The sequence below is a fragment of the Apostichopus japonicus genome, chromosome 21, assembly GCF_037975245.1.
Source record: "Apostichopus japonicus isolate 1M-3 chromosome 21, ASM3797524v1, whole genome shotgun sequence".
NCBI lineage: Eukaryota > Metazoa > Echinodermata > Holothuroidea > Aspidochirotida > Stichopodidae > Apostichopus > Apostichopus japonicus.
The window spans coordinates 7,836,119-7,852,477 of NC_092581.1; the positions used below are offsets into that span (position 1 = coordinate 7,836,119).

General features: G+C 36.5%; 1 protein-coding gene across 2 annotated transcripts in view; it reads left to right on the plus strand.

The window, feature by feature from the left end:
- Positions 1-16,359, plus strand: part of LOC139962945 (ribosomal protein S6 kinase alpha-3-like) — a 71,988-nt gene that overhangs the window by 20,981 nt on the left and 34,648 nt on the right. Inside the window, exon 2 of one of the 2 annotated variants that reach the window (XM_071963363.1) lies at positions 4-48. In XM_071963363.1, the coding sequence (XP_071819464.1) occupies positions 4-48 (45 nt within the window). Of the gene's footprint in view, positions 1-3; positions 49-3,709; positions 5,842-16,359 lie in introns of those variants that run through there. The other variant, XM_071963364.1, reaches the window with a different exon arrangement.

Here is a 16,359-nt window from a genome sequence, read left to right on the forward strand (position 1 = left end):
CAGGGGAAGAGTCATGAGGACATGCTGGTAGATGACAATGGTCAAGAGGTAAGCCTAGAAGTGATTACATATTCTAAAGAAGACCTGTTCAGGATTAGAAGGGTATTTTGATTACTCAGTCAATAAAGAATGCCACATGTACACAATTCAATTAACAAGTTTGCGAAAGACAGAGTAAATAGTATGAATGAAACCAAAGAATATATTACATCTATACGATAATGTTAGATCTATGTGATATATTTTAATGAATTCATTTGATGACATCAGAGAGGAAGATATGTTGGTTGGCAAGCATGCTACAAAGGTTTGTAATCATTTTGAGTTCTATATTCCCTGTTTGATCTCAGAATAACACTATTCTGAGCTGAAAGCACTGTCTTTTTGGGTAATCAAACTGTGGGTAACCTTTTATGAAAAAAATCTCAATGTTGGGTTACTACCCCACATTTTCTTAAATTGTGTATTGTGACATGGGATATTCCATATAGTAAGTTGGGTCAGGGAGTTGTTGCAGCGGGGTGTGGGGGGGGGGAGGAGGTAATGCTTGGAGATCTTTTGACATATACAGGTGTGCTTCTGACCATCTTGAAACAAACATCTGTGATATTAAAACCTGTCTGCTCAGGAGGGATTCTTACAGGAGTCTAAAAGTCTCAAGACGTGTTCACTGAAGAATTTTGGAAAACAAACTTCCAAAGTAGATTCAATGTTTCTTATTCTAAATGCTCTCATGCTCTGACCAGGTGGGTTTAATGGAGGAAACTGGAAATCTGTTGCAATCGAAAAAAAGAATTTAATTTTCTGTTGCCCTTAATGCGCAAAAGATTTACCGTAAAATCACTGCGACTGCCCATGTCAGCATGTTCATTTACACAAATGTAAACAAAATGTTCTACACATGCTGCTCCAACAAGATTTTAACGCAGTCCTACACTCATATCACCCACTTTTTTACAATTCCACGGAGGAAACGTCTGAAAACACCAGTTTATTCATTGCAATGAAAGGAAATGACACAATTTCACAAGCTACGTCGTAAAGACCGAGAGAAAGATACAAGAGCAGGGACCTAAGACAGGACCTACTGTAGTCACGAAAGCCAAAGTAAGCCTAACCTCGCAAACAAAAAAGAGATTTGATTGGCGCATGATCTGTTGCGTGGGGCTTGCACATTTTGATTGAAGTTTGTAGAATATATGGACTCATTAATAAATCTGGTGAATTTTATTCAGCTCTAACATTTTTAACGACAGATATGAATATTGAATATTGATATAAAAATTGTATGGAACGGTTTCATTTTCACTGAACATATAGTGCAGTAAGCTGGAAAGGTCGAAGTTTAAATTAGACAAACACATACTGAGACTTTAAGATTATGTAGTGACTATTGTTTCCTTAGTGTGATGTCTTCAGTACAGCCATGAATATTTGGCACTTACACAAAGTGACCAGACAATTAGTAGAAAAATACTGTAATGTATAGATAGGGCACATGTACATGAATTTTCAACAGCAAGTGGACACCACAGAATGCCCTTGGTATAATTTGGTGGAAAAGTGAAGTTATTTTAGTCAAATTACTTTGAGTGCTTATTTCCATCCTTATCTTGTTTAAGCTCCCTCTTGCCATCATTCCCACCCCCTTTCAAAGAAGAATCAAGTTCAGCACTTTGAGTATCTCAAGCAGTATAAAACCCATGTATATATAGTAGGTACACAAATGTTCAACACTAAATGGAGGTCATGGAGTGCTATGCATAATTAACAAGAAAAGTGATTTATTTTTGACAAACCACCAAGATGTTCATAAGAACTTTGCAACCTTTATTTTGTTTTTATACAATAAAATGTCTCTTAGTAAGACCTTACTATCAGTAAATAGCAATTGAGACCTGACCTGCTGCAGTTCGACATTTTAGTGTGAAGGAAACAACTTCTATATCCTGAAAGTTAAAGTTACACTTGAACACTACTTAAGGGTTTTAATTATTTGGTGAAACCAAAACACATTATTTCACTAAAAATGCTGTACCGGAATTATTCCTGGAATGAACTTAAAACATGCCTCACTACGCAATCAAAGATGACACATTCAAGAATGTTTTCAGGTACTGAATGCAACCCTTTTTATTCCCCAGTGAATGAGGTTGCCAGGAGGAAAATCCTGTGGCGACTAGATCTTTATTTTTCTCAAATTCTGGTCGCCCAGAATAAAAATGTGATCGCCACTTTGATATGCTAAATATTAGTACAAAAAACACTAGGCCTAGGCTCAACATCGAGTAGCACTACTGTCAGTACTGACTACACTAACGATGAACTATAGTATAATTAAGTTCTAATTCCCGCGCTTTGATAGTCGTGGCAACATAAGGCCCGTGTGTACACACATGTATGGGACAATACCGAAACGTAAACGATAGCTACAGTACCCCTCACGTATAACTGGACATGTGTACGCGCACAGAATCGTATAAAGACGTATAAACACGTACAACAATTTAAGAAATGCTTACCGTTAAATACTGGCGTTAAACAATACATTTCGTATTTATTCCAATAAAGATCCACAAAGGATAAAAATGCTAAGTAGAGCTTACTTAAAGAGAAATAGAAACTGCATGTACAAGGTCATTTTAAGTATCCAAATACTATACAAAGAGATTCAGTTCACCGAAACACCCCTTTTCCTTACCACCTGAAGAAAACCGTCCTTTATAAATTATAGTACCTTACAGAACTTTACATTTGATACAAAAGTTACTTCTACAACAGCTTCCAAAAAATTTTGTGTGTCGCAATAGGTTAAGTTTTAACCGCACAGTACAATAATTTGCATATTACACAAAAATTTACACTCGGCGTCCAGATGGCGGGAAAATGTTCAATGTTGTTGTTGTGGCGTTCGGTCGTTCCCATGGTACGATGACCTTGGGCAAGTTCGAATGTCGATGACCTACTTATGTTCCGTGACCAATGTCAATGGGAATTAGATGCATATTACAACGGTATGGTACGTAGACCGCTACGACATGTGTGTACAGCGGTCTTAGGAAATTATTGCTGCTCTGAACTTTGCGAAAATTTGGAATGGGAAATCCATTCAATATTAATTTTATAGCAACGTGCGTTTAGTCAGTAAGTACATTTCAGTTTTTTGTAAAGCATTGGTGAAATTTTCAGTTGCAAAAACTGATCGCCACAGTATTATAGGGCTGGCGACTAGCATTAATTTTTCCAGAAATTCTCATCGCCAGCCGAGAATTGTGGTCGCCAATGCGACCATGGCGACCGTAATTAAAAAGGGTTGACTGAATGATATGATTATAATACCACTGCAGTACAAATTTTTAATTTCTTGGAAGTAGGATCCTTTTCAAAACACTTCAATGGAAGATTAGAGGGGAATGTTAAATTATTTCAACAGAATGAAAGTGGTCTAGTTAATGGGAAATACCCTGTTTCAATCAGCTTCAGAAGTCAGCAAGATTGTGGTGTAATAGTAAACTACAGTGAAATGTTGGTGTGACATTTTCTGCTTAGTTTGGTGTTTGGCTAGGTGCCAGTAGAGTTACCATTTGAAGTTTCAGCAAACAGTTGCTAAGATGTTACTCTGATATGTTCCAACTGTGATACTGTGTATTTCTTTTTCTTGGGTATTACTCTATTATGAAGTCCTATAGTTAGGATATTCCAGTACTGTAATAGGAGTCAATGTATTTACAGAGGTGGATATTTTTGGCTGTGGATTGAACCTCTTCAAGGTGTTTGACAGAAGTGTCAGATCTGTGGCATACAGCATATGAACTTCAGGTCTCATGACATGAGCATCCAAGCAACGGATGAATGTCTGAAAAATTCAAGATAAGAAAGTTAACTGATGTTGTCTTCTGCCCTATACCCGAGTGTCCAGGGACTTTTAAACCTTGCTGACTGAAGATTTAAGATTTTTTACCATGATGTGTCTTAAGTGCTTCATTTGAATTACATCTCATTCAAATGTGGCTATTACTGTGAAATATCGAGTCACCATACATGTAAATTTTAGAGGAAAGCATGCTTCAGGAGAGCTCTGCTTATGCATATTCTTGGAATTTTAAGTGTACACGACGGCAACATTGTCCAAGGTAGTGTGAGACATGAAGTACAGGTTGATGGATGTTTCTGGATTACAGATGGTGATCTGAATAAAGAGAGGTAGAATACAAAATCTCAATAGGTCAATCTGTAAAGTAGAATTGCAAGGACCATTTCCACAACTCAGGTTCGACTCTAGTATGTTGATGTTGTTTGGAAAAAACCTTCACAGTCATGTTCATTTGTTTCTTCTTGGAAGTAGAAGTATCAGCACAGGTGATGCAGTAGAATCATACAGTAACAGAACTTAATAGTCTGACGGATTGGATGTGTACTTTTGTATTTCCTGAAGATTATAATTCAAATGTGTTTAGTTATGAATGATTTGGTTTATAGGAGATCTTTGTAGGAAAAAGAATACAAGTGTTCAATTACCTGGAATCTTCAACTTTTGACTACCTTAAAGTCTAAAGGTACTGTCCACTTTGGAAATTTACACTGGATAAAACTCACAATTTAGGTCTTAGAATAGATATGAAAATTATTGACTTTCCAAGGGAACATTTCCTCTTAGAACAACATTATAGACCTATGTACTATTCAAACATCATTTCATTCCATTATATTATATTCACTAGAACAGTATATGAAATTTGTTCTGAGTGACAGTTGAATTGGAAGACCTCCAAAGAGAAGTGTTTTCATTGTGAAGACAGAACTTTACGCTCTTTCAATTGTGCCAGTGTATTGCTCACTCTGAAAGCAATATCACTAATACATTTAACTTCTCGATCTCTGTCATGTACATTTAAACTGCTTCTCCATTGAACATTAACTAAAGTAAACAATGGAGTAATTGGAAAGCGAAAGTTCTATGAGCATTGATGTGCAATCTTTGGGATTGAGAAATATCGAAACTTGTACAGTGCCGATTACAGCAAGCTAATTTTAAACATTTGCACTGGAGGCTTAAGAAGCTTAAAATAGAACATTGTACATAGCACTGGATAGGAAGGAAAATTGGAGTAATACATATATATCCTCAGGAAAGAATGTATTCCATCAAACTACATTGGAATTCTAATTTACTTATCCAGCGTACTATAAGAAACCAGGAAACTGTGTTCAGTTACTCATTGAATTTGAAGTGGTGTAACAAGATACCTAACTTTCATAGTTTCGTTATAGTACACTGTATTTAAGGGCATACTGTAGTATGCAGGAAGTACTGTTGTTAATTGGAAAACATATACATCGCATATATGGCATCATTTAGCATGATCATATATAAGTTGGATTAGTGTTTACAGTATAACCAGCAAGTGAATGGATGAAGTCCACATATGTAGAGTTTTGACAGATAAGGTGTACCTCGTCTACTGAATGGATATTTAGTGTTTATTGGAATTTTATATAGGTTTGTACAGCATCACAAACGTCTGCATCCAAAGTTAGAATTCATTGCAGTGGATAGATGAAAATACTTCTCTTTGTGCAAAGGATTTATTGGAATATGTATTAATTTGCTCTTTAAAATATATTTTATCAACAAAGAAATGAGACATTTTGAATTTGTAAACAGACCAGTCCTGGTAGGTGTGTCTTTACGTGCTTGAAAATAAACTTTGTGGATTCGACCTACCTTATAGTTTGATGAAAGCAGGTCAAGAGTTAATCATCATGGGAGCTGTACATTTGAAGAATAAATTTATTTGGAAAATGAGAAATCTCATAGCCTCTCCTCATCCCACCATTAAGGTAATTACTTCATCATTTTCTCTGTTAGAAATTCAGTTAAATCTTCTAAAAATCGTACCTAGTTTAGTAGCAATCCAACATTAAGCACCAACTTTAATATTTGCTCTGAATTAAGGTTTTTAGTTTGTTAATTTAAGGCTCCATAATACATCGTTATATTGTCACATTCTGATTGAGCCATATCATTTAATATTTAAATTGCTATTGAAGTTTTGACTCCAACTCCAGAGTCACAACTCCTGCTTAGGAGTCAAGTAATAGTTCCCACTCCATTGCTGTTGCAACTTGCACTTTTTTTGTTGCAAGAGTTTCTTCACTTTTAGTTAGTATATATAATCAGTTTAGTCTTATTTATAAAGAGGGGATGAAATTGTGGGTTTTCATGTTTTAGAATGGTTAATCTACATTACTACAACACCACCCATTCACAATTTCCAATAAATGCAGCTGCAAGAAATTCGCTGTCAAAGTATTCCCTTGAGACCTTCCCGAGCAGACACTTGTGAAAAAACTCAAAGCTTCACACTGCAGTTCATATGAAGTCAGTTAAGGGACAATTTCAGGAAAAGCCGACTACCCGATTTTTACTGTTACGGCGTCATACAGTTTACTACAGGTAACTACAACACACTCTCATCATCAACTGAAAAAGTCTTCTCCCGAATCTTCCGATTCCGAGGAAATGGACCTTCACCTCTCAGAACATTCGTAAGCTTTGACGAAAAAATTACTTTCTTGAAGAAGAAGAGGAGGAAATAGTGTTCGAGGGTGATGAAGTCGGTGTCTTGCCCTACTGTATCAATGTGACCCCCTTCCAGAAGAATTGTAAAACGATTCCCATTGCTGAGATGCTTCCCTGCCAATGAAAGTCCCTGAGCAGGTTGGTCCTGAACCGAAATTGGTCGGTTGACCATAAACAAAACCACTGTTATTAAGACTTCAATATGATTTAAATTGACTCTAATGTTTTTGATCCTGCTACTTAACTTTGTAGCAAAGCTGCTAGAATTTTGTTACTTACATTGCAAGGAAATTGTGACAGTCTGTAAAGTGTACGTATGTGCAACCATATAGTACTAGTACTTAGTAGTAGTAACATGGGTCTAGACCTAACTAATAAACCGTGTATAACAGGCTAGCCTGTGTAAGTTGTATCATCCAACTGTTACGTTAAAATCATAACACAACGCCAGTTTTACCACAACTTAAAAATTGCAGATCTAGTAATGGTTGTTCTAAATCCAACTGGCTTTAAGTTTTGTGCAAAAAATTGTCATTTGCTGCATCAATGAGGCCTAGGCTGTGGTCATAACAATTAAGGCCCACAGGCACTCATAATGTTGTCTATGTGTAGTGTTTTGAACGAATCGTGTTCAAATTCTTTGATTTCTGTCATCTTTTGGAAAAGTGTACAGGTGAAATATTTCTTTTAATTGTGTTGGAACAACCTGCAACCACCCATCAGCTTGGCCTAATTAACAGTTACGAGATAAATTTAAGTAAAAACAAAACTCAATTACTACAGAGCACTGCAACAGTGTAATGTTGTGTGTTCACAGATGTGTAGAATGCAAACATAGCGTCCCAGAAGTGAGCTGGGTTCCTCGACTGATGTCACGCAGCATTACCATATAAACAACAATTTTTAGAAAGTTTTATAACCCTCAAAGTTTTGATCGTTTATTCCTTCGTTTGACACAAATTGGGTATCATTGGAAAGCTACGAGTGTATATAAAACAATGATTCATATAAATCTGTCCATTTCACCCCCTCTTTAACTGTTTTGTTTAACTTGTCCGGCCACTGATTTAGCACCTTGAAACTCACAAATTATCCTTTATATGCTTAAAATTTCATCTGAGACCTATTCCTATTATATATTTGTTTCTGTTTTCAAACAATTTCTAGTAATGTTCTCCATACAGTACAGTAGTTGAACAAACAAACCATTGGTAAATGCTATGTTTTTGTGTGTATTGTGTATACGTTAGGCCACAACAACTACTGTGCATAAGTATAGTGGATATAAGCCTGTAGATAGCAAGCTTTTCATGGACGAAATTTATTATCAAGCAACATAAATGAGAGGACAGTATTCACCATTCACAAAGGGATTTAGTCCCAGCCTTAACGACTGATTTAGTAAAGCATTGTTAAAGAATACATTGTTAATGGTTGAGTAACCTGTGTTGGTTATTGGTATATGAGGCACTTGGTGTGGTTGCGCCAATTGCCACAGCAACTTCCCTCCTCCCCAACTTGTACACAATTGTGTGTTCTGTTGTTCTTTTGACTCATGTATTTAATAGTTCTTACCTCTTTACTAGCATTGGTATTGTGTAATACATATTTTGTTCCATGTTTTTTCCCTTCATACTTTCTTCCACTAGTGTTTGTTCATAGCTTACCCCAGGGGATGAAGTAGACCTAAGCTGCTGTTCTAAATACTACTGTGTGGGCATTTAAATCTCATTTACATAATTTAAGACTTTACTTTGTATGGTGTCCTCCTCACCTCATTCTTACCGCTCATTTTCTCACCCATCCCCAGTAGTATCATCACCCTTCCAATTCCCTTTGCTTCACACTCTCCTTTTGAAAATCTGTCCAAATAGGTCTATGATATACAGTAGTATATATTTGCTCCACTATTCAATCATTCATATATATCATGGCTTAGATGCATTCTGCAAATGATATACACAACAAGAGTATACTCTGTGTGTTTGTGGTCTGGATCCTTATCTCTGATGAAAGTCTTGTGGATTTTCTTCATTTGCTAGGTAGGGGGTCACAAGATCATTTTCAAGGAAGCTCAAATCATACATGTACATGAAACTACTGAGTAATGCTTGTAAACATACTGCACAGCAATGTTTATGTGACTTGTCACTGCTATCTGCTTCTTGTTATTAAACTATAGAGCTACCATCCTACAATTGCAACATCATCCACAGTTCAAAGGTCTTGCTGTGAAGTAAGAAGAAAAGCAACTTCTAATGCTAATACTTTATTCAATGTGGCAATGACATGTATGAGGTTATGTGTCAAATTGGCTTGCAAACTTGGTAACAATAGTATGTGATATTTAAAAAAAAAAAAAAAGTCTGATGTACATCATAGTTTTCATATAGAATCACCGTATTGAGTGAAAAAATTCTATCCTTACCTATGAAGGTCAAAGGTCTTTCAAAGTCAACAGAGGTCAAAATCTGCAACTTTGTAAACACAGTCAATTCAAAAGTAAGTTTTAATGAACAACAGTCGTTCTGCATCATGTACAAGGACCTGATATAATACACAGTTCTTATAAAGCGCAAATACACACTTTGCTTTGATTATTATTGCTGATTACAATGCGCTGATGATTATTAACCCCTGGTCATTGGTAACTTGTCACACCCACACACCAAAGTGTGCACAATTCAATCAATCTCTCCTGGGGCACCACAACCACGTGTCCCCCGGGGGACTTCCCATAGGGTGCAGCCACAAACCGGCGCACACAACTATATTTACAAGTTACCTCGCAGGTCCCCATTTATACACCTGGGTGAAGAGAGGCAATGGAGATAAAGCGCCTTGCCCAAGGTCACAACGCAATGATCTGGCCAGGGCTCGAATTTGTAATCCTTAGATCACAAGTCCACTGCCTTAACCACTTGATATGGACAGTGTAATTGAGATGTTCTCATATAAAATGCAGCAAGGAATCAATAAGTCTATTTAATTGTTTTACCAGTATGAAGTACATGGATATTTCAATTTCAAAATCAATAATGAAGTTAAAAAATTCATGGACATTTTACAAGCTAGAATGGCAAGTTTGGCAGTAGCTCCTACTGTAAAAAGAAATACTGCTGTGTTTGTTAAAGAAACCATCATTCATGTGGCATATTAGATCTTTACACAACAGGTCTAATTGTAAGATCCACTTTTCTGTTTTTAGTTCATCCACCCTTTCAATTCTCAAGTTTTCTATTAGCTACCCTGTAAGGACTTATTCACCTGTCTCTAGTCAGAGCATGGAGCTCATGGAGCAATCCATGGTATAAATGCATCATCATCACTGTGTCTGCTGCCTCTCTTGCTTCAATAGCACACTCAATTCAGCCTTTTGATGGTTTGCATGCATGTGTGTTGACACAAACACAAACATACGCTACAATGCACAGGATACGCATATGGCTTCCTGAGTTTTGGCTTTTGACTTGACAGCAGCAGGTGAAGAAATCTATTCATAGTTTTTTAAACCAATCAATGATTTACATTAACCAAAGAGAAAAGTTTTAAATAGATGCTGAAAGTGTGTGAAGCATTTGGACGAACAAAACATTTTGACCAATAACTGGAATTTCAGCTCTTCTGGGATGGCATACGTCAGTAGTAACACCTTGACGAAATGTTCATTGTTAAGTATTGTGTAATTTTACAGGTATGGGTGCATGGATTTGATAACAGTTTGAGGCCTTCCTTCCAAACGTTCTCCAACTTGTAAGAAGAAGGAGACATCATTGGTTATGTAACTTCGCATTGACTTCAAGTACAGTAGTCTGCTCTAACATTTTCAGTGTTACCATGTAATTTACTTCACTTTTCCCTGACCTATTTCCCAGTCAACATATTCACTTTCCTATCTACCTATTAAACTACATACTTTTTGTTAGCTAGGGAGATCAGCTTGAATATTTAGTGATGACAATAGTTATGATAGTTGTTTATAGATATTCCAACCAGAAGGTTTTGGGGATTACCATCATGCAATTTAGCAGTGGTTTCTCAAATACAGTGGCATCTAGATAGTCCACCTGTGTTAGCATTCTGTCAAAGTGCACTTCAGTGGGTAACTGGTTGAAATACATTAAGTTCAGCTAGACCCACTTTCAGTTGAGGCATACATTTACATACAAGCCCTGTAGTAGTAAAATCCAGTAAGAAATTGCTGATTGCACAGCAATTCTGTGTTCCAGTAATGTGAGGCCAGCATAAGAGTGTGTTTACTTGCTTGATTTTGTGTAAGACTTTAGTATTTTTAGGGTCTTCTGCTGAAAGCATCATGAAGGAAGGAAATATCTCTCCTAAAAAATTCTGTTTTGGTTCTGACCAGTACTCTCAGCAAGGAAATACCTAATAGGGGTTGGCCATGTGCAACTTACAGCTGGATAGTGTGATTGAGCAGAAGACTTCGAGAATAGCTGTAAACAGGTTTCTTGGCAACATACAAATATGTACTAGTGTGCTGCACATTAGCCTTCCTAATCTGAAATCAGGTACTGGAGCAGTGATTGAATAGCTGGCAGTCAAGAACAACAGCCTAGTGAGGAATAGAACATGTTTGCAAATTCTGAATACTGCAGGTATGTGTTTTATTGTTTGCACTGTGACTACATGATAGTCAGTTATATATGGTTCCTTTAAAACACTATTTGATTGATCTTCGTAAATCTTTTTATGTCAAATTCCATAAAAATGTTGTTCAACAGCCTGACTTCAAAACACGCCTTTGTTTCATGTTAATGAAATGAAGGCAGGTGCCTTAGTTCGATCAATTGCAATCTCAGTTTGCAAGTTGAATTGTATTTGGAGAAGTGGGTTGTTGTTCAAATGCAAAAGGAGCATTTAAATAAACAGCTGTAAAGAAACCATTGAAAACATTTCATGTTTGTCAATGAAATTTGGAACTACTTCCAAGCAGCTGCTAACTTGATCAATCTTAATTCTTGCAAATTAAGGAATCCATTTAACAATCCCACATCAAAACCCATGAAAGATTTTAAAAATTTACTTCGTTCCTCGCTTACCTGTCTCCCCACAACCTTAGCTTAGTTTTGGAATAATAAACTCTCACACAGCGTTCTTTATATGTGATCATATACTACTCAGTACCTACCTCAGACCTCAATATTCTGACATTCACCAGTATATGTCATATATGTCATGGGTGGTTATAACTTAGTAGGGTTTGATATGTTAGTTGACAACATGTGGTTTCTCAGTGCCCAAAGAATTGAAGAGATCACAGATTGAGTCTTTCATCACTTACAACAACACTGCAGTGCTGTAAGAAACATATTTTCACTTTGTATTGCATTGTGTAGCTGTCAGTACAGGCAGGGAGCTGCTAACTAAAGTAGCAGCTCCCTGGTACAGGTAAAGCACTCAGTATGTGGTGTAGCATTGTTTCTGTGCTGACCTGTATGTAACTTTTACCATAGGTTGGCATTGTTACACCCTGTTGTATTTCTAGCTGCCACTACAACAGTATGATACTGTATTACTATCACTAATTGACAGTGTGGTTTCAGGTTTCATAACCAATTTTGTGATTAGATTTCCTGTTAGACCAGAAGCCTTTGGTCTTCCCATTTCCTTGCAAACCTCATGGACAACGGAAGAATGATTCCTACTGTACGTTGAGAAGGTGTCCAGGTGTAGTTTTGAAACCATTGAAGAAGGATCGTTGTGCTACAAAGCATTGCTATTATGCCCTGTAACTTACTACATCATATTTTGAAGTAACAATTATTATAGCCAGTTGTATGTCCAGCTGTGTTATCATAGCAAACAGATAGAATACCATATGAATTGTATAGGCAGTTCTATACATGAGTATTGCTATGCCTCTGTGTTACCATGGGTAGACTCAATACACTATTTCCATGATGAGTGTCTAACATTCTTGTTAGTCTGCTTCAAAGGAAGTACACTTCCTCTTAGATTGCTACAGAATAGTCACACTGTGAAGTTCTGTAATGCTGGCATGTCTATATGACCTGTTAATAGTTCTTAAGTTGCTTAGGTCTGTGTTATTGAGTGTGTGCATAATATGTACCATATTTCTATCCGGTTAAGTGATGTTCATATCTCAATGCACACCAAGTCATTGTTATATATTCATTATTATATTAGTGATGTACTGTATATGAATGGACTATGTGACTATCATACACCAGTGTGGTGTTCCTGAATGAGCATTAAGAAGTGTGTGCTCAGTTGAACATGGCAATGCAGTTACCAATTCTGCACTAATTGTTAAATGGCTGATTACTGTTAGTCTCAGACTCTGCATGATGATGATTATATTATAACACACAAGCCATTTTATTTCATGAAACCATATATTGTAATGCTGATACAAAAAATTAACTGAACACATTTTACCAACCTTTTTACATATAAATATTAATTTGGAATTTTCTGCCTTCGACTTCTACACATGAAAAAAAGATAAACTAATGAATTACATTGTATTGTGGTTGTTGTCTGCAACTAGGGGTGTTAACAGTTAAGTACTGATGTCTTGATCAACTCTGTCCAATACCTGTCACACACAAAGAAAATGCTCAACTGTTTCTCTCACACCAATACTCCTCATAGAAGCTGTCTGCTGTCTGTCATTTATATGAATAATCTTACATGAATGTGACACATTAGGCTGTAGCATATAGTCAGGATGAACAACATACTTCAAATTAGTCCAGTGAAAATCATTGAGATACTGTATGGCAAACAATATTCACATTGGCAGCTGATAACCGAGATTGACACACTGAAAGCTATGGACTTTTGTTTGTGAGTTTTGATTAGATTTTACGGATGCCCATAAACTAATTTCCAGTTGCCAACAGCCTCCTGTTCTTATGAGGCATAATGCACGTTATCTAATAGGCTGGACAGTGGGAGGTACAGTAGATTAGAAAACAAGGTTTCCACAAGGTTTTGCCTCTGACTCCAAAGGACATTTGATCTTCACAAAAAACAAGGCTTCTTGACCCTAACATGTCACAACTATATACTAAATATCAGATTGGTCCAATATTCCCTTCTTGAGATATCGTGTTTACAAGGTTTTCACAATTTGACCCCTGGTGACCCCAAATGACATTTAACTTACAAAAAAAAGCTCTAGGATTTCTACTCAATGTGGTACTCCTACACAACTTATAAGATTGCTCCAAGCTCCCCTTATTGAGATATTTGTTGTTTACAAAGCTTTCACAATTTGACCCTTGGTGACCCCAAATGACATTTGATGTCCCCAGAATACAATAGGCTTCTTCTACTTATTTGGTACTGCTACACACCAAATATGAGCTTGGTCCAAGCTTCCTTTCTTGAAATATCGTGTTTACAAGCAAGGCATGACACACACACATACACACACATCCGCCTGCATGACTACAAAGGTTTATAGAGTTCATCAAAACCCAAAATGGTGAATCGTCATAGTGTTTCTAATGCAAAGAACTGACACTGCACATGAGCCTTAATACATTGTTCCCTGCCAATGCATCCTATAGCCTACTGAAGTAATACTCCTCCTATAGAGTAGGTCTGATTTCTTAGTTATCTGTCAGCAGTGTTATCTCCAGTTCTGGAGGTGATTGTACTATTTTCAACAGATCTACTGTATGTTGTAAGATGTGATTGCAAGGTTACATTGATAATAAGTGTGTCTCTTGTATGGTATAGTGCCTAGATAATGTAATATGCTGTTTGAAACAAATAGTGCTAGCTGTATTTTCAAGAATGCTAGCATTAACTGAAGGACTGTAAATTAAAGAATTCATCAGCAGAAATTTACATCGTTTTGCAACTCACCTGGCAGGATGTTTTTCATTGATGTGAAAATAATGTTTCCTGTTGTTGTGTGTGTGTGTGTTTTGTGGGTGATATATTAAGTCATTTAACCACAGAATGGTAAATTAAATCAATCTTTGCCGACAGCATGCAACTCTCTGAGCTATATGGGCAATTTCTTTCTGTGATATTCTGGTGATACAAGGAGATATAGCCTGGAGGATATAATGAAATATTAACTTGATATTATCCTGAAGATGATCATTTTATTATAGGTAGTCCTTAACACAGTGGCGGTTGCAGGTACAGTACTATAACTCGTTTTAGAAAGGACTGTAGCTCATCTTCTCTCTTTGTGACTCTACAACCTCTCAGGAAGGAGACTTGGTGAGTGGTGATAAGTTTGTGCCAGGGGAAAGTTGTCTGTGGTTTTGATAGTTTAGTCAGATACATAAAGTTTTTGTAAGGTTTGTCCTGATGGATTTTCTCTGAAACATTACTCCGAAACAGAAGTTTAAGTCTGACCATTCATGCCATTATAAACACACAGAAACCAATACATATAGTGACACAGTAATCCTCATCTTCAGTAGCATGATGAGTACTATCTTCTTCAATGTTTGGCAAAGGAATGAGTAAATGAATAATCGATATGAAAAGAGTCTTGAATATATTACTTGACGGAGCACTTGCACATGTTTGACCTTTCAAAGCTTTAATATTCTTGATATTACAGTGACTTGACAATCATTGCACCCTGTATTGGAGAGGGTAAAGCATTATTTATTGCTTGTAAGGTGACTGACAGCTTTGCAGAAACATGGATTAATCTTAAAGTGGTTGTTATAGTAAGTGTGCAGTGTACTTCTTATCCAAATTTATTCTTCGAAGGATTTGTTTTGTTTTCAAGATGTCTCATGACAGAGCACAGTAAGTGTTTTATATGAACTTGCAATCCGATGGAAACCATTGAATAATCTGAGCTGAAGTGACATTGTTCAAAGTTCCTTAATGTCTTGGAGACTATTTTCCTTATTTGTAGAGTTAGCTATCACAAAAAGAATAAATGAGAGCACTCCTGCAGATGTTTCCACAGTCTGTACAGGTGACTTCTATGAAGTACTGTAGTTTCTTTATTAGCATGTTTCTATATTTGGGTATTGGCCCTACATATTAATTAGTGTAAACAAACTAATATGAATCACCCACCAATTATTTAACATCCACTAATTGTTATGTGTAAGATTTCTTTTGGTGATCACTGCTCTGCACAAGAAATGTATTTCTTAAATATATACCAAAGACTTATTTTCAAGCATATACAGTACACAAATTAGTTATTAAATGGAGAAGTCACAGATGACAGGATCTCAGAAATCACACATTCAGAGACTCTTTTGAGATTTATCAGCCTGTCGTTTGCTAGCAATCACTTTCTCTCACTTTAAACAAATGAATTTCAGGACATGTTGCATGGTGGTAACTCAAAGTTAGTTTTGCTCTTCAGATTTTCAGATTTATGTAGGGCCCATAGGGAATTAAAGAAATTGTATTTCTCCTTAGTTTTCCCATATTCAATCTCTAATATCCTGGAGATGGTAATTGTCAGACAATGGCTTACCATGTGGAAATTGAGAAGAAAACCCCAACTTAACTAAGACACACTCAGTGAGTGGAAAGGCTAAATGGACTTTATTTAATATGATTTACAGTTAATGTAGCGCCAAGTGTTATAGACAGAAAACAGCTGCTTGATGCAAACTGCATCAGGAGTAATGAGTATAGAGTTAGTATTAATGACCATTAGGGCCTTCTGTTCTACAAGGTCAAAATAGAATACCATATGCCCCTTGTAACTACTTTGTACACATTTGCATCTCATGTGTGATTAACATCATATATCTGGTGAGCGCTGTCAATCTTTGAGTCCTTCCCCA